Raw genomic sequence first — 25524 nt, 5'->3', positions numbered from 1 at the left:
GACAAGTTGCCTAAGCTGGGAATCCTACTTTGACATCATTTAGATTGGTTGGACAGATACCGGGAGATGGTCCCGAGTCTAGAAGTGAGGACATGACTCAAATAATAATGGAGGGGAGAGGGTTTATGTACAGGATAGGAGGACAGTACAGCATTATAAGTGTGTGTGTGTGGGGGGGGATGTGATATGATGCAAGCTGGACTGCCAGGCACTGAATCGTAGATTGTTAATACCAATCAAGGCCAGCATCATACTCCTCCTTTCATTTGGAAGTGCCACTGGAAATTTGTCACACAGGAAAAAAAAAAAAAAAAAAGCAATGTATTCAACATCCAGTCATTTACACTGTATTGCAGACTGGGTGGTCAATTACAGGATACCGCCCCAGTGATGCCCCTCTGAGTAATAAGAGCATTTCTCACCCCCAGAATGAAGAAAAAACGGGCAATAGCCCAATTCATGCCCTATTCCAGCAGCTGAGTCAACTGGAGAATGTACAAGTGCCACTTCCGGCTTAGTCTGGTATTTGCCATCACTGACTGCCATACTGCATGGTGGGAGAACACCTCCCGAAAAGAGGAGCAGAAGTACAAGAAAACAAATTGACAGCTCTCTGTCTTATAATGTTATCAATTTAATGTTGCAAGCATATCCTTAAAACGTTTTCAACATTTATAAAACTGCCGTCACGTGAACCCTTTTAAATCCTTGTCCTCACACCTATTTCATCACCACCTGCCACGCTCCTCAATTCCAATCAGCCCTTTCTGGTAAGTCAGGCTATATAATATCATATTCCAAACACCGAAACTATGGGCAGAAAACTGGCAGATGAAGTTTAATATAAAGAAATGCAAAGTGATGCACCTGGGCAGAAAAAACAAGGAGCACGAATATAAAATGTTAGGTGTAAAATTGGAAAAGTGTGAGCAAGAAAAGGACCTGGGGATACTAATAGACAGGACCCTGAAACCGTCGGCTCAATGCGCAGCGGTGGCTAAGAAGGCAAACAGGATGTTGGGCATGATAAAGAAGGGAATCATGAGTAGATCAGAGGATGTCATAATGCCGCTCTATAGAGCAATGTTCAGACCACACTTGGAATACTGTGTCCAGCACTGGTCTCCCTACTTAAAGAAGGATATAGCAATACTGGAGAGGGTGCAGAGGAGAGCGACGAAGCTAGTTAAAAATATGGAGAACTTGAGCTACAATGAACGCCTCAGAAAACTGGGATTGTTCACCCTCGTGAAGAGAAGAATGCGCGGGGATCAGATAGAGACTTTTGAAATACTAAAAGAAATTGACAAAATAGAGCAAGATACAACATTATTCACGTTGTCAAATGTGACTAGGACAAGAGGTCATGGACTGAAACTGAAGGGAGAAAGGACCCGGACAAATGTCAGAAAATACTGTTTCACACAGCGAGTGGTGGACGCCTGGAACACACTCCCGGAAGAGGTTGTGGCGGAAAAGCACAGTTACTTACCGTAACAGGTGTTATCCAGGGACAGCAGGCATATATTCTCACATGTGGGTGACGTCATCTACGGAGCCCCAGCGCGGACAACTTTTCAAGCAAACTTGATTGAAGTTTCAAGTTTGCACACTGCACCACGCATGTGCTAGCCTTCTTGCCCACTAGAGGGCGCATCCCCACCTCGTGGTCCTCAGTTCCATATCATAGCAAAGAAAGCCATCCCCGGGGAGGTGGGCGGGTTGTGAGAATATATGCCTGCTGTCCCTGGATAACACCTGTTACGGTAAGTAACTGTGCTTTATCCCAGGACAAGCAGGCATGATATTCTCACATGTGGGTGACCTCCAAGCCAACCAAAAAAGGGTAGGTGGGAGGATGGCAAATTATGAAAACAGGTTACGTAACACCGACTGGCCAAACCGGCCGTCACTTCTGGACAAAGTGTCCAGACAGTAATGGGAGGTGAACGTATGAACCGAAGACCAAGTGGCAGCTTTACAAATGTCCTCCATAGGTGTGGATCGGAGGAAAGCCACGGAAGCTGCCATCGCTCGGACTTTATGACCCGTAACTCGACCCGAAAGCGGGAGACCAGCCTGAGCGTAGCAAAAGGAAATACAAGCAGCTAACCAGTTTGACAAGGTGCGCTTCGAAACCGGGTGTCCTAAACGATTAGGATCAAAGGACAAAAATAATTGAGGAACCTTCCGATAAGACTTGGAGCGTTGAAGATAAAAAGCCAACGCCCTCTTACAGTCAAGCGTATGAAGCGCCGCCTCACCAGGATGAGAATGGGGCTTCGGAAAAAACACAGGAAGGACAATAGACTGATTGAGGTGGAAATCAGACACAACTTTAGGTAAAAATTTCGGATGGGTGCGAAGAACCACCTTATCATGATGAAACACCGTGAAAGGAGGATCCGCCACCAAGGACTGTAGTTCACTAATCCGACGAGCAGACGTGAGCGCAATCAAAAAGACTACTTTCCAAGTGAGAAACTTAAGATGCGACTTGTCGATGGGCTCAAAGGGAGGCTTCATCAGCTGAGCCAAGACCACATTAAGATCCCACACCACCGGAGGAGGTTTCAGAGGAGGATGGACATTCACTAAACCCTTCATGAAACGAGTCACCAGAGGATGAAGAGAGAGAGAACGACCCTCAAGATGCCGATGGAATGCGGCAATGGCACTGAGATGTACCCGAATAGAAGTCGTCTTCAGGCCAGACTCAGATAAATGCAATAGATAATCCAGAACCGAAGACACAGGGACCGAACTCGGTTCCAGACGATTCAAAGAACACCAGGACGTAAACCTGGTCCACTTCTGGGCATAACAAAGCCGAGTCGAGACCTTACGCGAGGCCTCCAATATCTCCCTCACGGCCCTAGACACCGGAATCGAAGTCAGGGGGAGAGAAACCAAGCAGTCAGATGTAAAGACTGAAGATTGGGATGTAACAGCGAACCCCGACTCTGAGACAGCAGAGAGGGAAACACCGGCAGAAGCAGAGGTTCCCTGGCACTGAGTTGAAGAAGCAGGGAGAACCAGTGCTGCCTGGGCCAACGAGGCGCAATGAGAATCATTGAGGCTCCGGTCGCTTTGAGATGAACCAGCGTTCTCAAAATCAGAGGAAACGGCGGGAACGCATAAAGGAACTTCCCCTCCCAGTCGAGAAGGAAGGCATCCGCCTCGAGACGGTCCCGGGAGTACATCCGAGAACAATAAAGAGGCAGTTTGTGAGTCTCCGGGGAAGCAAACAGATCCACCTGAGGAGTTCCCCAACGGTCGAAGACCTCGCGTAGGACTCGGAAGTTCAGAGACCACTCGTGCGGCTGGAGAAGACGACTGAGTTTGTCTGCCAGCCGGTTCTGCTCTCCCTGAATGTAAACTGCCCGCAGGAATATGTTCTGGGAGATCGCCCATTCCCAAAGGCGAAGAGACTCCTGACACAGAGGCCAAGAGCCCGTACCCCCTTGCTTGTTGACATAGTACATCGCCACTTGGTTGTCGGTCCGCACGAGCACCACCCGGTCGTGCAGCAGGTGGACAAAAGCTCGCGCTGCCAGAAAAATGGCGCGAAGCTCCAGCACGTTGATGTGACATCGACGGTCCGCGGCCGACCACAGACCCTGCGTCCGCAGGCCGTCGAGATGGGCTCCCCACGCATACTCGGAGGAGTCCGTGGTCAGGACCTTGCTGTGAGGTGGAACGAGAAACAGCAAACCCCCGGACAGATTGGAAGAGTCGGTCCACCAACGGAGCGATTGACGTAAACAAGGAGTCACTGAAATCCGGGAAGACACCGGATCGCGATCCTGCCGCCACTGCGACGCCAGAGTCCACTGCGCAAGTCTCAGGTGCAAGCGAGCGAAAGGCGTGACGTGAACCGTCGACGCCATGTGACCCAGCAAAACCATCATGCGCTGGGCAGACACCTCCGATTGCCCCTGACAGTGGCTGCACCAACGAAGCAGGGCCTCTCGCCGAAGAGGGGGGAGAAAAGCGCGGAGGCGAACCGTGTCCAGCACGGCTCCAATAAACTGTAGAGACTGCGCCGGGCACAATTGAGACTTGGGAAAGTTCACTTCGAACCCCAAGTCTTGCAGAAGACTGATAGTCTGTTGAGTCGCTAAGATAACCCCCTCCCTGGACGGGGCCTTGATCAGCCAATCGTCCAGGTAGGGAAAAACCTGAAGACCCCGCGAGCGCAGGGCCGCCGCAACCACCACCATACACTTGATGAACACCCGAGGGGACGACGCCAGACCGAAGGGAAGAACCCGATACTGCAGGTGCAAATCCCCCACCTGAAACCGCAAGAACCTGCGGCAAGCGGGATGCACCGGAACATGGGTGTATGCTTCCTTCAAGTCCAGGGAGCACATCCAATCCCCCTCCTCCAATAGCGGATAGAGAACCGGAAGCGATAACATACGGAACTTCTCCTGGACCAGAAACTTGTTGAGCTTCCGGAGGTCCAAAATGGGGCGCAAGTCCCCGGTCTTTTTTGGGACCAAAAAGTAGCGGGAGTAAAACCCCCGGCCCATCTGATCGCGAGGTACCACCTCGACCGCCCGGAGGCTCAACAAGGCCCTGGCTTCTGCCTGGAGAAGGGCCAACTGGGTCCGATTGGGCGGACACGCCCCGGGTGGCAAGTCTGGAGGTTGACTGGAGAAGTTGAGCGAATAGCCCTCTGAGATAGTCCGGAGCACCCATGCGTCTGACGTAATCGCCGACCAGGCCTCGGCAAAGGCCGTTAGCCGACCCCCGATAGGAAGGGGAGGGCGCGGTATCGCGGTGGGGGCCCGCCCCCAACCGCCCACCCCGTCAAAAGGACGGCGCGGCTTTGGCCGCCCCCTGCGCGACGGGCTTAGAGGGGCCACCCCTACTCTGCTGGGGCGGTCGCCGTGGTGGCGGTCTTGAGAAGGCCGGCGTCGACTTCTGAGGATACCTCCTCGGGGGCTGCCGGAAGGGCCGCTGTGTAGGGCCCTTAGGCTTCGGGCGTACCAGAGAGGCCAGGGAGCGCTCCTGTTCGGAAAGCCGCTTGGTCGCCGCATCCAAAGAGTCGTCGAACAATTCCGCCCCAACGCAAGGCAAGTTTGCCAGGCGCTCCTGCAAATTTGAATCCATTTCGAGGGTACGCAGCCACGCCAGTCGGCGCATGGCCACCGCACAGGCCGATACCCTCGAAGCAAGTTCAAACGCATCGTAAACTGCGTGGAACAAATATAGGCGCAACTGGGCCAGATTAGAGCTAAAGGTGGCAAACCTGTCCCTATGCGACTCTGGTATCACCTCACGAAAAGAGGGGAGGTCCTTCACCATCGTACGGAGGAATGACGAGTACGAAAAGGCGTAGTTCAGGACCCTCGTTGCCATGAGAGAGTTCGCATAGAGACGACGCCCGAATTTGTCTAAGGTCCGGCCCTCCCTACTCGGCGGGACCGCAGCCGAGACCCTGGAGGGCTGCGATTTCTTAACCGCCGATTCCACTAGGAGCGAATTGTGAGAAAGTTGGCCCTTCTCGAACCCCTTGATGGGGAGGGTGCGATACTTCGACTCCATTTTGGAGGGGACCACAGCGACCGTCAAGGGAGCCTCAAGATTCCTCAGGAAGGTCTGACAGAGGACCTTGTTAATCGGAAGGCGCGGGGATTCCCGAGGGGGGGCAGGAAGATCCTGCTCCTCTAAAAACTCCTTGGTGTAAGTGGACCCTTCAGACAAGTCTACACCCAAAGCCGCCGCCATATCCTGCACGAACCTCGTAAAAGAGGAAGGTTTAGCAGGAGGAGAGGGAGACCGAGACTTCCCGGCGGAGCCGAAGGGAGAGGCCTCGTGAGAGTATCTGGGCTCCCTACCTGACCCCGACCCCAACGAGGCACAGTCCTGCGACCTCGACGGAGTCGGAGACCGGGCGCGTCTAAAGGAACCCCTCGGGGATCCCCCCGGGGTCCGAGGCACCGAAGCCCGACCCTTCGGCCCCGGCGAGGAGGCCCGGGAGCTCTCCCTGGCCGGAGACCGGAATAAGATGGGATTATCCACCCGCAGGTCCCTCACCTGCAAGGCATCGGCCCCGGCCGGCGACGAGCGACCGCGCCGCCGAGGCAAGGCCCGAGACCGCTTGGCCTTCCTCGGACGGCGCCTCGCCCGAGACCTGCCCGAGGGCGATGAACCCCGCGAGGACTCCGAGGACGAAGACGAGATCCTCCGCACCCGGCGCACCTTGTCTTTTGGGCGCACGCTACGCTCCGGCGGACCCCGCGAAGCCGGGTCCGAGGGTACTGCCGAGGTCGAGGCCGTGGGCGCCTCGGGAGCCGAAGCCCCGGTACCCGAGGCCGAGGTCGCCAACTGCGGGGCCACCGAGGCCGAAGCAGCCGAGGCCGAAGCCTGCTGCAGATGTTCAATGGCCCCGGTGAGCTCCGAGGCGATTAACGCCCGGAGCAAGTCTTGGAACACCGGGATTGACATTCCCTGTGGCAAGACCTGCCGCTGCTCCTCAGAGGGCGACCTCGGTCTCGAGTATTCCCTCGGGGCGGCGGACGTGGGCATCTTGGGTTTAACAGAGGTGGACCCTCCCGCCGAAGAGCCCGAGGATGGCTTTTTGGACGATCCTGGAGCTGAGGAGGGAAGTGGAGACTTACCCGAGGCCTTGGATGAGGCCAGCTGCTTCGATGGCAACGAGGCCCGAGGCGAAGCCGATGGTCCCGAAGCTGAGGTCGAGGCCGATGTCGAGGCCGAGGTCAAGGCCGGGGCCGAAGCCAAGGCCGAACTCGAGGCCTTCCCGGGAGGGGACTCGACAGAGAAAAGTTCTGCCATGCGGGCTTTGCGGCGTTTGAGTGCCCGCTTCTGGAAGGTGGCACACTTCTCGCAGGACGCTGTCGGGTGTTGGGGCCCCAAGCACCTCAAACAGCACCTGTGCGGATCAGTAATCGATAGAAGCCGTTCACAGCGCCCGCACTTTTTAAAGCCCGTTACGGGCCGGGACATGGGTCCAAGAGAGACCGGGAACAAGCGAGGTTCCTCGGCCACGGCTACCGGGAGCCCCCGGTAGCGACGAAATCGAAAGTTTTTTTTTTTTTTTTTTTTGAAAAGAAAGGAAAGAAAGAATTAACAAGACAAAAAAACGCAGCGACCGCGCGAAATACCCTACACAGCCGCGGCGACAGAAGGCACAAGAGCACAATTTTTTCCACAGGGCTTCTGGCTCCGCGGATGAAATTGAACTGAGGACCACGAGGTGGGGATGCGCCCTCTAGTGGGCAAGAAGGCTAGCACATGCGTGGTGCAGTGTGCAAACTTGAAACTTCAATCAAGTTTGCTTGAAAAGCTGTCCGCGCTGGGGCTCCGTAGATGACGTCACCCACATGTGAGAATATCATGCCTGCTTGTCCTGGGATAACTACCATTCTAGGATTTAAGGGCAAGTTGGACGCACATCTTCTTGCAAGACACATTGAGCGATACGAGTGACCAAGGTCCTCAATGGGGAACACCTAGCTGAGCCTCCGCGGGTGCGGACCACCGGACTAGATGGACCCACGGTCTGATCTGGTGCGGACATTTCTTATGTTCTTATGTTCTATGAAATGACCTAAGAATTGTCCTTCATTTCAGCAAAGAATTGCCCATATGAGGAGACAAACTAACCTGGCTACCTGCGACCTCGACTAACTATTGCTGGAGAGAACATAATTTAAGGTTTATTGAAACTTGCTATACCACACAGGGCTAACACATAGATCTCGGTGAATTAAAATTATCAAACTAGCGGGTCAATTGAAAAGAACTATAATACTACATCTGAAGGAATTTAGGGAAGTTCTGGCTGCTCCACTGGCTGACCTTTTCGATGCTTCTTTAGAGTTGGGAGTGGAACCAGACAGATGACTGGACAAGGACAGATGTGGTCCCTCTCCACAAAAGTGGAAGTAAGAAAAACGTAGGGAACTGACTGACCTATGTGGTAAGTAAATTAATGGGAACGCTTTTATAACAAAGAATTGTGATGTTTGTGGAATCCAGTGGATTACAACCTGGATTCACTAGAGACAGGTCTTGTCAGACAAATCTGATCCATTTATTAGACTGGGTGACCCCTTACAATCCTTCTAAGACCCTAAGATCGACAGCCAATAACCTTTTCTCTATTCCGTCATTGAAGTCTATAAATGCAATGAGGTCAACTATCTTCTCTGTTACTGCCCCCTCTCTTTGGAATAGTATCCCAAATTACTTAGGCGAAGAATCAATTCTTAATAATTTTAAGACAAAGCTAAAGACATTTCTCTTTCTTGATGCCTTCGAGACCTAACTGTCCTTTTAAGGGCAATTGAGTTCAACATTATTTATAGCAGCCCCTCCTATTGTTTTTCCCTCAATTGTTCTCTTTTACTTTGATTATTGTAGTTCTTGCCTTTTTACCTTTTGTTCCTGTTTGTCTTTGTTTTTAAAAGTCTTCGAAAGTTATTGTTACAGTTTGGTGACACAATGTCAGCTTAAACTTGTATTTTAGCTAAAGTATGTTTTATGTTTTTATGAATTTGTACACCGCCTAGAAGGTTGATTGGGCGGTATAAGAAATTTTAGAGGGAGTGCACTAGATGTGGTGTACTTAAGATTTTAGCAAAGCCTTTGAGTGTTCCACACAGATGCCTAATAAATAAACTGAGTGCCCTCAGTAAGGGCCTCAAAGTGATGGACTGGATCAAGAACTGGTTGAGTGGAAGTAGAGAGGGTAATGGTCAAAGGAGATCTCTCTGAGGAAAGGGAGGTTACCAGTGGTGTGCCTCAAGGTTCAGTTCTTGGGCCTGTTCTTTTTAACATTTTTATGAGCGATATTGCTGAAGGGCTGTCAGGTAAGATTTGCCTCTTTGCGGATATTACCAAAGTCTGCAATAGAGTAGACACCATTGGTGGTGTGAATGACATGAGGAAGGACCTAGCAAAGCTTGATGAATGGTCTGAAATTTGGCAGCTACATTTAATGCTAAGAAATGCTGAAAAACCCAAGGGAATAGTACAGTTTAGGGGATGAAGAACTTATATGCATGACAGAAAAACAGGACATGGGTGTGATTGTATAAGATGATCTTAAGGTGGTCAAACAGGTTGAAAAGGTGACAGCGAAAGCTAGAAGGATGCTAGGGTGCATAGGGAGGGGAATGGCCAGTAGGAAAAAGGAGGTATTGATGCCCCTGAATAAGACTTTGGTGAGACCTCATTTAGAATATTGTGTACAATTCTGGAGACCACATCTTCAAAAAGATATAAAAAGGATGGAAAGATGAAGTCGGTCCAGAGGAAGGCTACTAAAATGGTACATGGTCTTCATCATAAGGCATATGGGGACAGTCTTAAAAATCTCAATCTGTATACTTGGAGGAAAGGCGGGAAAGGGGAGATATGATAGAGAAGTTTAAATACCTACGTGGTGTAAATACACACGAGGAGAGTCTCTTTCATTTGAAAGGAAGATCCGGAATGAGAGGATATAGGATGAAGTTTCCAGAATGAGAGGACATAAATGAAGTTAAGAGGCGATAGGCTCAAAAGTAATCTAAGGAAATACTGTTTTATAGAAAGGGTGGTAGATGTATGAGGTGGTGGAGACAAAGGCTGTGTCTGAATTCAAGAAAGCATGGGAGAGGCATGTGGGATCTCTTAAGGAGAGGAGGAGATAGTGGATGCTGTGGATGGGTAGACTAGATGGGCCATTTGGCCTTTATCTGCCATAATGTTTCTCTGTTTCTAATGATAGGACAGACCACAACCATTCCTGACAGATAAAGGAGAGTAGGACACTGTCAAAGAGGGCTAGGAAATGGGGACAGAAGAGGGCAGGAAAATAGGAAAAACTGCGACAGTTTAGCCTAAACAAGCTTAAATTGAACCCAGAGCCAAGTTTTTAAAGCAGCTTTACAAGTGTTGAAAGATAATTCACTCCAGATATGAAGAAGAGAGTTCCAAAGGAAAGGGGCAGCAAAGTAAAAAGCACGATGTCTAGTGGAATCGAGGTGGTCATTAATGGAACAGAAGAGCCAAAGAAGAGTGTAAGGGCTAGTAAGAGTTTATAGGTAGTCCAGAAGGCCTCTCCTATGAGCTTTGAATGTGAGATAAAGGGAGCCAGTGATGGAGTTGTGGTAGTGGAGTAACGTGATCATAATTACAGACCTAACATAATAGTTTGACAGCTTCTTGAGGTTTGCACGTGAGCAACCTAAATACATGATGTTGCAATAGTCCAATTTAGTTATTAAAGTGAGAGAACAAGAGAACGAAGATAATGGCCTAATAGGGCAATTCCTATGTAGAAATGCATGTTATGTTGACCTGTAAAAAATATAGAAAATCAAAAGCCTTCTAACATAAAAAATCAGAATTGTGCTGTAGCCTCTTCCCAGACAAGAAATGCAACTTGGGCCAGCATTTGGTTTCTCTTTTCTTGTTCCTTTGACAATACATCACCACAAGAGTTTCCCTCCAATATCTTCCGCCTGCTTCCAGTTCAAACCGAAATAGGCCTCTGACAACACTGCTATGGGTCTCGCTCATAATGGCTCAGGGATTTTCCAGGAGACTGTATGTATGCAAATGGGCGAGAGAAGAGAAAGCAAGCACTCGCCCATCCATCTAAGCAGTAGGGAAAGGCAGAAATCAAGCGTGTCTGCAGCACCATATCCGAAGTAATTCGGAAGGACCTTAAGACTCATCTGGTCTCTTTATCTGTCCCTTATAAGACTATTTATTTAAAAATATTTATATCCTGCATATCTCAGAATCGATGCAGGTTACAACCAACATATATAAATAACAAATAAACATTCCAAAACATTCTCTTATAAATCTAAAAGAGTAATAACTAAAAAAAAAAAAACACAAAATATCTCCCCTAAACATTATCAAAGGCTTCCTGAAAATAAGCCTTCAAGCACTTACGAAAGGATAATACAGGACTCTGACGAATCTGTTTCACACTACAATGGCTTAACTCAGCCTCATTTTAAACAAAGCAGCTACATATGAGCACATAACTCCAAGTTTCATGGGCTGCCTCTAGTGTACCGAGTTCAAGTTTGAAGTGCTGATCGTTGTCCATAGATTCCTGCATCCTGGGCTCCATCTCGCACTTTACCTCCTCCCTCTCGGCACTGGCTCCTTACTTTAGGAATATGATTCCACTAGACCTATGCTTGGAAACCTTGTTTAACAGATTCAAAGCTGGTCTTAAGATACAATGTTTTACGGGGAGGACTGTGGTCTAAGCCCATGCCCAAAGCTCCCTTGTCTTCCTTTGCTATTTATTTGCACTATTCTTTGGTTGCTTATTTGAATAATGTCTATATGAATTTTGTAAATAACCTTGATACCCAGTGAACAACAGTATATAAAGTCTGCAATACAATTATTAATAATAGTAAAGCACATTTTGTAGTTATGTCTCTGGTTCAAATTTTAGGCCAGCAGTTCTGAAAGGCCCTCCAAAAGGCATGTATAACAAAAAGCTCTCTCAAGCAGAAAAGCAAATGTGATTTAGTAATCCAGAAAGGTAAAACTGGGGCTGCACACTTTGCAAACTTCTACAATCTCACACAAAAGCAAAACACACACCAAAGAAAAAGAGGGAGGACCAGGAGGGCAAGTGGTGTTGATGTGTTTTTAGGTTCTTTCTTTCTATGAACCTGTAATCAAAGATGGGTTCCGTATAAATCAGAAAAGCACATTGCCCAATGAAATGCTTATGTTCAGGAAAGATTAAGAAAACGATTTAACCCAATTCTACTGTTTGGCCAATCATGTATAAACAAGATCGCAGTTATAAATGCATCAGTAATTAATAGCAATGCAAGTGAACAGCAAACACCTGTCCCTTCCTAACAAAGAGCAAATAAAGAACGCTGCTCATCCCAAAACCCAAGCAGGGCACGACAACCCCTCCCCAGTCTGTCAGGTTTTCAGGATATCCACAATGAATATACACAAGATTTGATCCTGCGTAATGAATAAACCGATTTCCCTACATTCTAATCCATTTTATGCATATTCATGGGGATGTCCTGGATTGTGGACTGGCTGGTGTCCCTCTCCCCTCCCAGGCCTGGGTTAAGAATAACAGCCTTCCCAACACTCCCTTAAAATGGCCTGAAGCTCAGGTGTCAGGCACTACATTCCCCAGCGGTACCCCTAAACCTGTTCATTAACTTTTTCTTTTTTTTGTTTTAATCAATTTTTATTAGAATTTTATAATGAATATAAACAATACAGTCACCATTTGTAAACCAATCCGTGATATTACAATCATTCAACAAAGCATATAAAAAAAAAAAAAAAAAGGAAAACCCCCAACATAAGTATATCTCAATCCCGCCACCCAACATAAAGTAAACCAATATAGTCAATAATAACCCCCAACAAATTAAACACCATGAGGAAGTCCTTTCGTTGTTCCTTCAAAAAGACTTCCAATTAACCACACCTCTCCTCCCCCTCTATCCCACCCTCCCACCCCACATGAGGAAATAATTAAATGCACTGAAATATTTTGTCCCAAGTCCGCCTTTGGAAGTCATAATAACCATAATGCTTAGCAGCTATACATTCCATCTGTGCAAGTTTTCGCAATTTCTCTAACCATTCCTCTTCTGGTGGAGCAGCTAGCTTCTTCCAATATAATGCTATTAAACATTTGGCCGCTGCCAACCCCATTCTGACCAGTTTTGTCTGCCAAGGAACATCCCAAACATTATGTAACCCTAACAGACAAACTTGAGGTGAAAGTTGCAATGGATCCTGGATCCACAATGTCAAAAATCGTGTAACAGCAACCCAAAATTTCTGAATCACCCCACAGTCCCACCAAATATGCATAAAAGATCCAGGGCCTTACCACATCTCCAGCAAGAGTCTGAAACCTGAGGGTACATAATATGTAACCGTGCAGGTGTGAAATACCAGCGTGTTAAGATTTTATAAGCATTTTCTTAGACCAATATACAATGAGATGCTTTCTGTACCTCTATACAAATACGGGACCAATCATCCGCAGAGAAATGCAGCCGAAGGTCCCGTTCCCACTGTTGTTTAAAAGGAAAGGAAATCACCTCCCTACCACGCAAGAACTTATAGAGAATGGAAATCGGTCTCGGTACTTTACTCAACAAAAGCCATAAGTTTTCCAAAGATTCAGTCCCCTGGGGATTCCCTGTATCCCAACTTTCCGAGATCATAAAATGTCTCAATTGCATGTATGCAAAAAATTCGCCTCTTAACCCAGGCTTCTTAGTCACCAATGCATCAAAAGTAGGTAAGCATCCCCCAATAAGTACATCTCGAAATGTAAGAATCCCCATAGATTCCCATTTCCGAAACGCCCCCCTTTCCAAACCTGCAGTAAACCGCGGTTCCCCCTTAATAGGAGCAAGCGTGGAAACTTCCCTACCACTCTTTTCCCTATGACATAAAGAACCCCACATCTGTACTAAATGACAAAAGAACGGGTTCCTTTGCCCCTGCAATCGCTCTGACAACGAGAAAGAGATCCACAGCCAATTATTCAGTGTACAATGTGGAACATAGCTTTGTTCTATTTGAACCCCAGGTTTAAACACCGCAATCTTCCAATCCAAAATAAAACGGAGTTGTGCAGCCTCGTAATACCAGTGCAGATTGGGCACTGCCCGTCCCCCATCTTCCCTAGCAGACCAAAGTACTTGTTGACTCAACCTGGGATGTTTCCCTTGCCAAATAAAATATCGAAATTCCTTATGCAATAGCTTCAAAAGTCCCCTAGGCACCGCTATGGGAAGCGTTTGGAATAAAAATAACAGACGGGGTAAGATATTCATTTTGACAACAGCTATACGCCCCCACCAGGACAACCACAAACCCTTCCAGGCTTGCAAATCTCTCCGCACTAAACGCACTATCCTAGAATAATTGAGATCATAAAGACATGATAAATCAGATGGAATCAAAATACCAAGATACCTAAGATGCCCCAGTACTCGCCTCACCGGAAAGGTGTCCGCCAACCTCTGCGCCTCCCCCTCCTCTAAAGAAATATTCAAGAATTCGGACTTGTCCATGTTGATCGTAAAGCCAGACAGACCTCTAAATTTCCCAAATACCTCCAACAACTCAGTAAGAGTAGCCTCCGGGTCCGTCACATAAAAAAGAATATCATCTGCAAATAGCGCCAATTTATGTTCCCGACCTCCTATATGAATTCCCCGAACTGCCCCCAAATCCCGAATATAACAAGCCAAAGGTTCTAAATACAAAGCAAACAGTAAAGGGGAGAGTGGACAACCCTGTCGGGTCCCTCTTGTAATAGAGAAGAAGTCTGTATAAAGCCCATTAATTTTAATACAAGCCCTCGGTGTCAAATAAAAATTCCTTATCCATTTTTCATACATTCCCCCTATTCCCATCCGTTCCATTACTGCCCATAAAAATTTCCAATTGACCTGATCAAAGGCCTTTTCAGCGTCTATGGATAATAAGACCATTTTACTATGTCTGTGCCTCCCAGATCAAGTGTAAAGTTCTACGTATATTATCTCCCACTTGACGCTTCTGGATAAATCCAGCCTGATCAACATGGACAAGTCCCGGTAACACTCGTCCCAATCTCAATGCCAACACCTTCGCCAAAATTTTAGCATCAACATTTAATAATGAGATGGGACGATATGCTCCACACTGCTCCGGGTCCCGTCCCGGTTTCAACAATACTGTGATCCCTGCTTCTCCCATAGTAGATGACAAAGAGCCCCCGTCTCGCACTCCATTACCAACCCGCACCAACAGGGAAACAATCTGCTCCCTAAAGGTCTTATAAAACACATTCGGTAACCCATCTAACCCCGGAGATTTCCCCCCTTTTAAACCCCGTATGACCCCAGACACCTCCCCCTCCGTTATGGGAAGATCCAACCCCTCTTGTTCCAAATCCGACAGCCTTGGCAAAGGGACCATGTCTAAAAAATCTGCAATCTGAGAACCCTCACTCAAGTTGTCCCCACGATATAACTCTGCAAAAAATGTAGCAAACTGGTTATGAATATCCTTATCAGTCCTATACTTAACTCCATCAGGTCCACGAATACTCTGAATAGTAGCAGACATCCTTCGAGCCCGCAAATAGCGGGCTAGCATAGCACTAGACCGATTTCCATTCTCGAACATAGCCTGTTTCAATTGTGTCTTTCTAAAAGCTAAATCCTCAAGTTGTAGTTGGTGTAATTCCAATCGTACTTTACTCAAGGCCTCATATACCCTAGGCCTAGGATCAAATTGATGTTGTTTTTCTAAATCCACCAATTGCTCCCGCAATCCCAAAGAGCGCTTAGCTTTGTCCCGTTTTTTACGGGCCCCCCATTTAACAAAAATACCCCGAATAACAGCTTTCAGCGCATCCCAAAGTATCCCATCACTTACTTCCCCATTGTCATTTATATATAGATAGTCTACAATAGAATCCTTCACTTCTTGCAATATAATAGGGTCCCCTAAAAGTGATTCATTTAAACGCCAAAATCTGTTACCTGATTGTATCCTAAGTCCCTGGCATACCACCCAGACAGGAGCGTGATCGGAGATCTGAATGTTACCAAGCTCCGCCTCTTGAATCCCGCCCCAAAGATTTCTATGTACCCAAATACCATCTATTCTCGTGTAAGTCTGGGTAGCATTAGAGAAATGAGAATAAGTCCTCTGAGTACCATGTAGCAATCTCCAACAATCCACCAATCCCAATAGATGCATAAACCTAATCAAGGCCTTACTGTGACGTCGGAGAACCACTCGTCCCCCCCTGGAGTGATCTAAAGATAGATCTGGGCACACATTAAAATCCCCTCCACAAAAAATTGCTCCCTTTGCGAAAGCAGTCAAGTCATCTGTGAGACCAGAATAATAATGAGATTGATCAGTGTTAGGCCCATATATATTAATAATAGTAGTCACTTTATCCTGGATCTTACCCCGTATAGCTAAACAGCGTCCCTCCCTATCTTTGAATACCTCATCCACCTCCAGCCCTATCCCCTTACGAACCAAAACAGCTAAACCCCCCACCCTCTGTGTGCCTCGAGCCCTATGAGTCCACACTTGGTCATAATGTTGAGTGTGCAATAACCGCTCGTCCCTCGGTCTTAAGTGAGTTTCTTGCAGTAAACATATATCCATCCCACTTCAGCCGATGCAGTTCACGAAAAACTATACTACGCTTTCCAGGGTTATTTAATCCATTGACATTCCACGAGCCTAGGACAAGAGAACTATCATTCCTCAAATGACCCCCCCTACCCCTCCCCCCTCCCCCCCTCCCTCCCCCCCTGCTGTCTATATGACCCCGACATACCCAAGATCTGGGCAGCCAATGAGAAGAAGTAAGGTCTCCCCCCCACAGAAGGCAACTTAGTCCTTTTATACCAGCGTCACTCTTCCATACCCTAAAAACCATAAATGCCCACTACAATGAACAACATCAGTAATAGTATAAGTAAAATAATAATCCCACAGACAATAATTCTTGCCATGGAAAACTCATACTAAGTTCTATACATAACCTCATTCTGAATATGCAAAATCAAATTAGTCATTTCAAAAATCAATCTGTAGAACCCCTGGCAAATGCCAGACTCCCCAAAACTAGGACCGAACGTCCTAGATAAAAAAGGGGAGGAAGCAGAGAAAAAATGGGTAATAATCCCCTCAATCCATCAGGTCTGATCCTTTAAATGCCGCTTCCCCGCACGCCCAACAGTGGTGTTCATTAACTTTTTCATGTAAAGGTCTAGCGATCCTGATGCTTGCGTTTCACAGCAAAGAGCCATCTCACAATTTTCTTCATTTCCACTTCAAATTATCACTTTCGTGTTAGGGACACCCTTTTCCTCTAGGGCGGGGGTAGGGAACTCCGGTCCTCGAGAGCCATATTCCAGTCGGGTTTTCAGGATTTCCTCAATGAATATGCGTGAGATCTATGTGCATGCACTGCTTTCAATGCATATTCATTGGGGAAATCCTGAAAACCCAACTGGAATACAGCTCTCGAGGACCAGAGTTCCCTACCCCTGTTCTAGGGCTTTGAATGCAGCCCAAGCTCTGGCCACCTAGGAATCAAATCTAGATGTCTGCTCTTAGGCTGGCCCAACACGTCACATTTTCAATGATTGCATGCCAGCAAGCTTAGCAATTCCTCAAAGTAAACCTACGTTTTTACCTGGAAATGAAGGATAATGGTCCATATTAGGCCCAAAGTTAACTTTGGATTCCCATCTGTAATGTCATCATTCCGAATGTTGACCAACTTCACCTGAAACAGACACAAAGGACAAAAAAAAAGTTGGTAGCTGTCTTCCAAGCCCTACATTATCAGCAGTTGTGCCCACTTCTGGCACCCGTGAGAATCACCCTCAGCCCCGGCAGTTATTATCTTCAGTCCCAGGTCCCATGACACCAAGTTTCCTCCCTTTTTTGTTCTCATGATTGATTTTAGCTGGATTTAATTATTGTAATACAAGTCTTATGTTTCAATTTTGTAATTCTTCTCAATGTCCAGGTCTCGCTGCATCTTGTCAGATAGAACTGACGTTTCAGCCATCATGCTGTGTCTTCAAGGGAAGAATATCTTTAAACAAATTGGTGACCAACGGACTTTCCTGCCTCATTTACCTCATCCAACCAATTGGGTTTGAGGACCTGAAGAAAGCCACAGCATGATGGCCGAAATGTCAGTTTCTATCCAACAAGATGCAGCAAGACCCAGAAACCTGCACAAAGCAATTTTGTAATTCCTGGACAAGTTGGTTGAACTAATTAGGTAAAGGTGGAATAGAAAGACCTGTATATCATAACATCTGGAAAAAAATCACTTTTGCCTAAACCGAGCCCACTTTTCCAGTGAATGATTCAATAGTGCCCCCTTTGGGTAAACTATATTGTACATACTTCCTTTCAGCGTCTGTTACTCTTCCCCCCTCTTCCTCCCTTCCCCTCACCTTCACGGCCGCTCTTCATAGTTTTCTCTTTCTGAGGACGTGGCAACGCTCTCACCAAGTCCCATGCGACTGCCCTAAAGCTTCTCCTCTGATGCACTTCCAGTTTCTGCCTGGGCAGTGGTGCCATCAGTGGCCACTGGATTTGCCAATTGCTCAAGGGGGGGGCGGATGATCCTCAACACCCCCCAACATGACTTGGACACAAAATGCCCCCCTTAGACTTCTCAGAGCCCACCGGTGGGTGGTGGTGCCCCAGTTGACCTAAACAATGAAAGTCTTCATAAGCAGGATGAGGCTGACATCCCACCAGAAAATAACTGGAATGAAACTTGGGGAGAGGAGAAAGTATCTGCACAATTCACCCCCCTACCTGCCGCTGCTTCAAGAAGTCCAGACCAATTTGGACATTTTGTAGTCGGTGAAAGCGCATCCTGCCCTTCTCTCGAGGCTGTGAGACAAACAAAGAACAGACAAGAATGCCTCAGTGAAGAGAGGATGTTTGTCTCACCACTCACACTCCTGGACTGAGTTCAGCACAGAGCTAAGTTACCTCCTCTCCATCTGAGGGTCAATTGAAAAAGCACAAAAAAAAACAAAGATCTGCCTGTATCCAATGGGTAACTAAAAGGTGAAGATTGGATGCCTCTGGTGCTCCATGATGACGGTTTTCAGCATCCTTCTTGTTTTGCCTACATAAATTAATTTATAAGGGCACAAAATGGCATATAGCATTGCAATCAGAGGAAAAATCAAGATTATACATTTTATCAGCAAGTGCATGTCCAAATGAACTAAATCTCTTAGCATATTTGCATATTACTTGCATATGCTCTCAATTATGTTCTTCATGTGTCATTAACTCATTTATAATTACACATTATTTATCATGTATTTTATCTAAGCTCATTAGCGATATATTTTTGTATGATTTGTTTATATCTATTGTTTAGTCTGCCGAAACACAGTCCATCTTGTACAATAAAGAGCTGCTTTGATTGAGATTTCAACTTAGAAACCAGGATTCAGAATTTGCTTCTCCCTCCAACACTCCCTTGTGACCTTGAGCAAGATATTACAAAAGTCTTCACAACTTTGTGCCTTTTTCACATTCTGCTGTTCAAAGCGTTTTGAATTATACTCTTTAAAGTAGGAGTTTGTTTAACTGATCAGCTGTTTCTATGAGTCATATCAATGAAGCAGTGAGACTAAGAAATTATGTGATGGGGAAGATATGGACAAGGAAAAGGGCAAAACAAAAGCACAGGAATGAAGGTCAAGGAAGGCTAATGGGAAGGAAACAGGGACTGTGTACAAGAAGTAAAAGCATCAAGAGAAAACCAAGGGGAGAGGAAAAAAAGGAACAGGGCCTTGCAAGAAAAGCCTCAGGAGGAAATAGGAGCAGGATCTATATACAAGGACAGGCAAGAAAACAGAGTGGAAGAGCTGTAGAGCAAAGATGAGAAAAGGAGGAGGACAAGACAACTCCTGATGATGTTTGCATTTGCCCTCAAAACCCACTAACCATCTGTAAACTCACCAATCTGATACCAGACAGAACCTCCAGCAGGGAAATCAGGTTATGTCCATCCCGTAAATCTTCATACAAGTCATTGATGTGTTTTCGCACCTGAGGACAGAAAAACAATTTTCAACACAGAGCTCTACACTAGAAGGAAGGAGATGGAGGATAAAATGCAGGGGAGGGGGGAAACAAAAGAGCAAACCCACCACCATCACCTTACTCCATAGATCTAATCCAGGAAATAGAAAGATATGGAAGCAAGGTTTCCTTTAAAGCATTGGAGGACCATGCCACTCCTCTTAGAGACAGGAAGAGATAATGGTTACTGCGGATGGGCCATTTGGCCTTTATCTGCCATCATGATTCTATGGCATGGGATAGGCACATGGGATCTCTACAGAGAGGAAGAGATGATGGTTACTGGGGATGAGCCATTTGGCCTTTATCTGCTATCAAGTTTCTATGTTTCATTTCCTCTTTTTGCCATATATGAGCATGTTCAAACTCGTGAAATATAGAAATAATTAATAGTAGTAGTAGCGAGCAGGCCTGGCTCCGATGCTAATGTTACAATGAACAAGATCAGCAGCGGAGTCAGACCAGCCCGCAAATTTGGAGCATGCTCATGTATAAAAAAAAAAGGAAAGAGACACCAGTGACATGAACTTCACAGATGTAGGAGGCCTTTCCTGAGAAAAAGAGAAGAAAGCAATAAAGGTAGGGGGGAAAAGAAAGGAAAGTTACAGGCCTCTAATGGGAAGCAGGAGAAATGACATTTCGATAGGAAGCAGGAAGGGAGAAAGAAGGATTTGGTGGAGTGAGTTTCAGGGATGGGGAGAAAAATACCTGGGCGAGAGCAGAAACTCAGCTATTGAGAGAGTGAGCAAATAGGATTTGGGGAGTGAACTAGAGGGACAGAGTGGCCCCAAGTAAGAAGAGAAAACCGGGGATGGGAAGCAGGAGAGCAGGGACTCTGGATTTGGGAAGCATATTGTTAAGTGAGGTGGAAAACCTATGATACACATGTAATTAGTCCCTGAAGCACAAAGGCAAATAATACAGAAGAACAAATGCAAGGCGACAGCACAGTCAGCCCCCCAAAATGACTATCTTAACGATGTACATTTCTGCCAAAATTGGTTACTCCCACCGTCTCTCCCGCTACACAAGTGACCAGTGCTGTCCAAAAGTATTCTCAACGAGTCTGACACTAAAAATGAATGCTCACCTTGATGAGATGCTTATTAATCCATTTGGTAAAAGTCTTCTTTTGGACTCTGTCCCGCTCATCTGTTAGAAAAAGCACAATGACAAATTGAGAGATTGTCTTGCCTTTGAATTCCTAATTCTCACTACCACCAAGCAGTCCACAAAGCCTGGACTTCCAATATCAGTATGCAGAGAAATTAAGTTAATATATAGCAGCGGTCTTCATTAATTATTAAGCTGGGGCCATTTTGGTTTCGAATGAGCCATCAAATATCTTCCCATGCATGGTCACGACACTGCTGACCAGTGTGTGTCAATGACATGACATCCACCCCACAGCTCACTTTAAAACTTCTTTGGGGGTTATCCTCAAGGTTGGGAGCATTTCGTCTATTAAAAAAATGCCTCGTCTTTCAAATATGTAGCTCTTCCCCCCCATCTACTTTCCCCTTTCTGTCCTGAGTCTGGGTAGAGAGGCAAAGTAGCAGAAGAAAAAAAAACAAAAAAAGACAACGAGAACTGATCCAGAGGACTCCAGGGGCCACCAGCAAGAAAGTACTACAAGAGACTGAAAATCTATATTACATTAAGTTAATGTTGCTAATGTTTACAATCAATCAACAGTGTGCAAAATAAATTCCACTTCTGTCACTACTCACCAGAAAGTTTTGTGGGGTAAATTTCCAAATATTTAAATGCCTTTTAACTTGACCACCCTAAGACAGCCATATCTAGTTAAAGTAAAATTTGTTCTTAGCATGTTAATTTCCTGCTAGATCAGTCCAGACATGTGGTTTATGCTCCATCAACCAGCAGATGGAGGCAGAGAGCACAGACAATGACATCATTGCTACTGTAAGGATTGGTGTAAGGCTGTACCTAGCCGGTATACTCTTGTCAAAGCTCATTATACTGCATCTGTCTTAAGCACACAACAGAAAATGCCTAACAGGTAAGAATTGAAACAGAAACATTACCCTGGCACTGATCTTGAAAATTACAGATTCCACATCATCCTCTAAGAGAGTCAGAAATCTCCTAAGGTCAAAAGGTCCCAACCTAGAAGTCTTCCAGCGAGGGGCCTGGACTAGTCTAGGAGGACTAAAAGAAAGGAAATTAGCAAGAAAAACAATTTTCACCTTCCTTATACTCCTGCTAGACCAGGCCAGACATATGAACATAAGAGTTGCCATACTGGGACAAACCAAACGTCTATCAAACCCAACAGTGGCCAACCCAGGTCCAAGTCCCTGGCAAGATCCCAAAGAGTAAAACAGATTTTATGCTGCTTCCCCAAGTCCATCTTAATAATGGCTTATGGACTTTTCTTTTAGGAAGTTATCCAAACCTTTTTTTAACCCTGCTAACTGCTTTTTCACCACATTCTCCAGAACTAAATTCCAGAGTTTAATTACATGTTGAATGAAGAAATATTTTCTCTGGTTTGTTTTAAATCTACTACTTAGTAGATGCATCGTCCTAGTATTTTTGGAAAGAGTAAACAAGTGATTCACATCTCCCCTTTTCACTACACTCGGTATTTTATAGACTATCCTATCTCCGGCCACTTTAGCTTTTCCTCATAGGGAAGTCGCCCTTCTCTGTACCTTTGCTAATTCCGCTATATTCGTATCTCAGAATTGCACATGGTATTCAAGGTGCAGCTGCACCACAGAGCGATACATTCTCATCTTTGTTTTCCATTTCTTTCCTGACCATTCCTAACCTTCTCTGTTCCTACTAGAAGCTCCATCATCCCAGTTGGAAGGTACTGCTCCCTCAAGGACAGCCTTCACCAAGTATTGGGTCAACCACATTGCTGCCTTACAATGTCAAGTGGAGTCACCACCTTCGCTAGATACAGCACTATACCAAGTCTTACACCATCAAGGAACTGAAAGGGACTATAGATGAACTGCTTCAACTAATAGCCAATCTGTCATACAGTGAGAGATTGGAGAAACTGGGCCTCTTCTCCCTTGAAAAGAGGAGACATGAGAGGGGACATGATCGAAACATTCAAAATACTGAAGGGAATAGACTTAGCAGATAAAGACAGATTGTTCACCGTCTCCAAGGTAGGGAGAAAGAGAGAGCACTCTCTAAAGTTTAAAGGGGACAGATTCCGTACAAACGTAAGGAAGTTCTTCACCCAGAGAGTGGTAGAAAACTGGAACGCTCCTCCGGAGTCTGTTATAGGGGAAAACACCTTCCAGGGATTCAAGACAAAGTTGGACAAGTTCCTGCTAAACTGGAACGTACGCAGGTGAGGCTGGACTCATTTAGTCTTTGACCTGGGGGCCGCCGCATGAGCTGACTGCTGGGCATGATGGACCACTGGTCTGACCCAGCAGCAGCAATTCTTATGTTCTTAACAACGATGTCACTAAATGTCAGTGTTTCTTTGCCTCCATCTGCTAGTTGGGAAACACAACCCATATGTCTGGCTAACTAAGTAGGTATTTAGCCACATGAAAATAAAAGCATACGCTCCCGGCATAGAAAAGAGGTATTCTGGGAGGAGGGGTGAGTCTCAAAGGTAACTTGTAAGAAGATGTGAATACACTTAGTTACTGTACATTAACAACCAGTACTGAAACACATTGCACAGGGTTCAATGTTAAGGATTGCTGGATTTAGACCTTATGGAAGGTTCACAGTGAGAGGGAGGGTCTACTGTGTAGGGGAGGTCTCCATGCAGGTGTGAATGACAGCTGGTGATGCACCCAATGATCAAGAACTATTCCTAAAGAGCAGGAAGTTCGTGGCTGATGTTTCATACAGTCTCTCTCCCCCTTCAACCATATGTACAAATGAAATGGGCTCATTCTCTCTATCTATCCATACCTGCTCAGCGCTCTCCAACAGAAAGGCCTTATGCCTCATCCCAATGAGTTAAATGCAGGGCTTCAACGAAAGGATTATTGCTAAAGTTAAACAGCAACTTTATATTGAGAGAAATCCAGAAGCACCAAGTCTCACGATGACTCCCCAACACACAGAATCCCACTAACTGAGCCAGGAACTTCACTGGCTCGTTCTACTGTGTGTGACCAAAGAGGATGTCATAGAGCAGGGATCTCAAAGTACCTCCTTGAGGGCTGCAATCCAGTCGGGTTTACAGGATTTCTCCAATGAATATGCATTGAAAGCAGTGCATGCACATAGATCTCATGCATATTCATTGGGGAAATCCTGAAAACCCAACTGGATTGCGGCCCTCAAGGAGGGACTTTGAGACCCCTGACATAGAGCCAGCAAGAAAATCTCTGTACAAAGCTACGGTTACAGGGAGGGGTAGTTGGAGAGAGAAACACTGAAGAAGAGACAGGCACTAAAGTCAGCTCTGATTCATTAGCTAGGAAGGCAGCTGAATACAAACCCATGCAGCACATGTGACATGCCAGGTGGGCCCAGAGATGGCAGTCTTCTCGGCAAGTGCAGCACAGGTCCCCGGCTTCCTGTCTCTCTCTTAATGGCAGTGTTACAGGCTCCATAGCACCAGCAAGCCACAGGTGAGCGATACTCGTGATCACTACCACACCGTCTCTTGCCTGCCAGTATACATGTGTTCTGCCCACATCCTAGCAGGAAGTTCCTCTTTGGGACGACACATGACTTGTCTGCACTACCTGCCCTATCTCTTTGGTACGATAATGTGGTGGCATCAGCTTAGTTTCCGGTGAAAGGAAAAGCAGCAGTTTACAGCCTTTCACTGGAACTCAGTTGTGGCTTCCTTCTGACACAGTCACACACAAGAGCTTCAGCAGATTTCTGAGGCAACTTCACTCAGCTTTTCCAAACCAAAACCTTTTCAGCTTTTGAAGCAGTTTGCAGCATGTAAGAACCACCCTCCTGTTCTTCCAAAACACAAAGCTCCCCTCAGGGGACCACCCCCACCCTGCCCTGAAGAAGCAGCAGCTGTTCCAAGCGGGACAGGCAGCTCCACTCAATAACAGCTGCTGGGCAGAGTACGCAGGCAAAATCCGGCAGTTACACGGGCCCTCGCTCTCGACTCCCGTGAGCTAAAGCAGCCAGGTAGCTCCTTTTTCTTTTCATCCTGTTTCCAGGGCTTCTCTTGCATATTTCCACTGGCTCCTTATTAAAATCCAAATGCACCTGCTGCTATAATCCTCTATCACAGCAGAGCATGTTGAATCCCTCTTACTGCTTCTAATAATATCAGCACAAGGTCAGGTTATCCTTCAGACTCCTCGTCAGACCCTCACTGCCACTCAGCCAGCCTCGCTCTTCTCATTTCTACATTCACCATTCCAGAGCACATCTGATCCAGCTCATAGGAGGTGTTTATGTGGGGCGGGGAGGAGCAGCAGAATATTTACCTAGAAAATGTAGTTCTTTTTCCCTTCTGTCTGAAATTTATCAACAAGCCAAAGTACCATTTTTCCTCGTTCAGGGCTCAGAGCAGCTGAAAGGGTAATACCTCCCAGGAGAAAGGCTGAGGCATTTACTCTAGGAAACTTCACATAAGGCCTCAATGGCTGCTAGTTAAAGCAACCCTGAAGCATGAAAAGGAGGATTGGGACTTGTATATCGCCTTTTTGTAGAGTTTTACAACCCACATCAAGCATTTTCCCTGTCTGTCCCATGGGCTCACAATCTATCTAACGTACTTGGAGCAACAAAGGATTTAAGTGACTTGCCCAGGGTCAGAAGGAGCAGTGTGAGCTTTGACCCATAACCTCAGGGTGCTGAGGCCATAGCCCTAACCACTATGCCACACTCTCCTTATACTCCTTTGCCAGGGTGGCATGGCAGGGATATCAGGGAGACAGACCT

General features: G+C 46.4%; 1 protein-coding gene across 6 annotated transcripts in view; it reads right to left on the bottom strand.

The window, feature by feature from the left end:
• The window catches only part of MACF1 (microtubule actin crosslinking factor 1), a 423081-nt gene that overhangs the window by 336517 nt on the left and 61040 nt on the right, over window positions 1-25524 (bottom strand). For 5 of the 6 annotated variants that reach the window (XM_033953642.1, XM_033953648.1, XM_033953649.1 and 2 more), the window contains exons 2-5: window positions 20744-20805; window positions 19531-19620; window positions 18364-18441; window positions 17216-17308 (exon numbers count right to left, since the gene is read on the bottom strand). In XM_033953642.1, coding sequence (XP_033809533.1) covers window positions 17216-17308; window positions 18364-18441; window positions 19531-19620; window positions 20744-20805 — 323 coding nt within the window. Of the gene's footprint in view, window positions 1-17215; window positions 17309-18363; window positions 18442-19530; window positions 19621-20743; window positions 20806-24106; window positions 24320-25524 lie in introns of those variants that run through there. The other variant, XM_033953643.1, reaches the window with a different exon arrangement.

The sequence above is a fragment of the Geotrypetes seraphini genome, chromosome 8 (genome assembly GCF_902459505.1).
Source record: "Geotrypetes seraphini chromosome 8, aGeoSer1.1, whole genome shotgun sequence".
Lineage (NCBI taxonomy): Eukaryota > Metazoa > Chordata > Amphibia > Gymnophiona > Dermophiidae > Geotrypetes > Geotrypetes seraphini.
The sequence above is the reverse complement of the archived record's forward strand: the minus strand, read 5'-3'. Positions and strand labels throughout refer to the sequence as shown.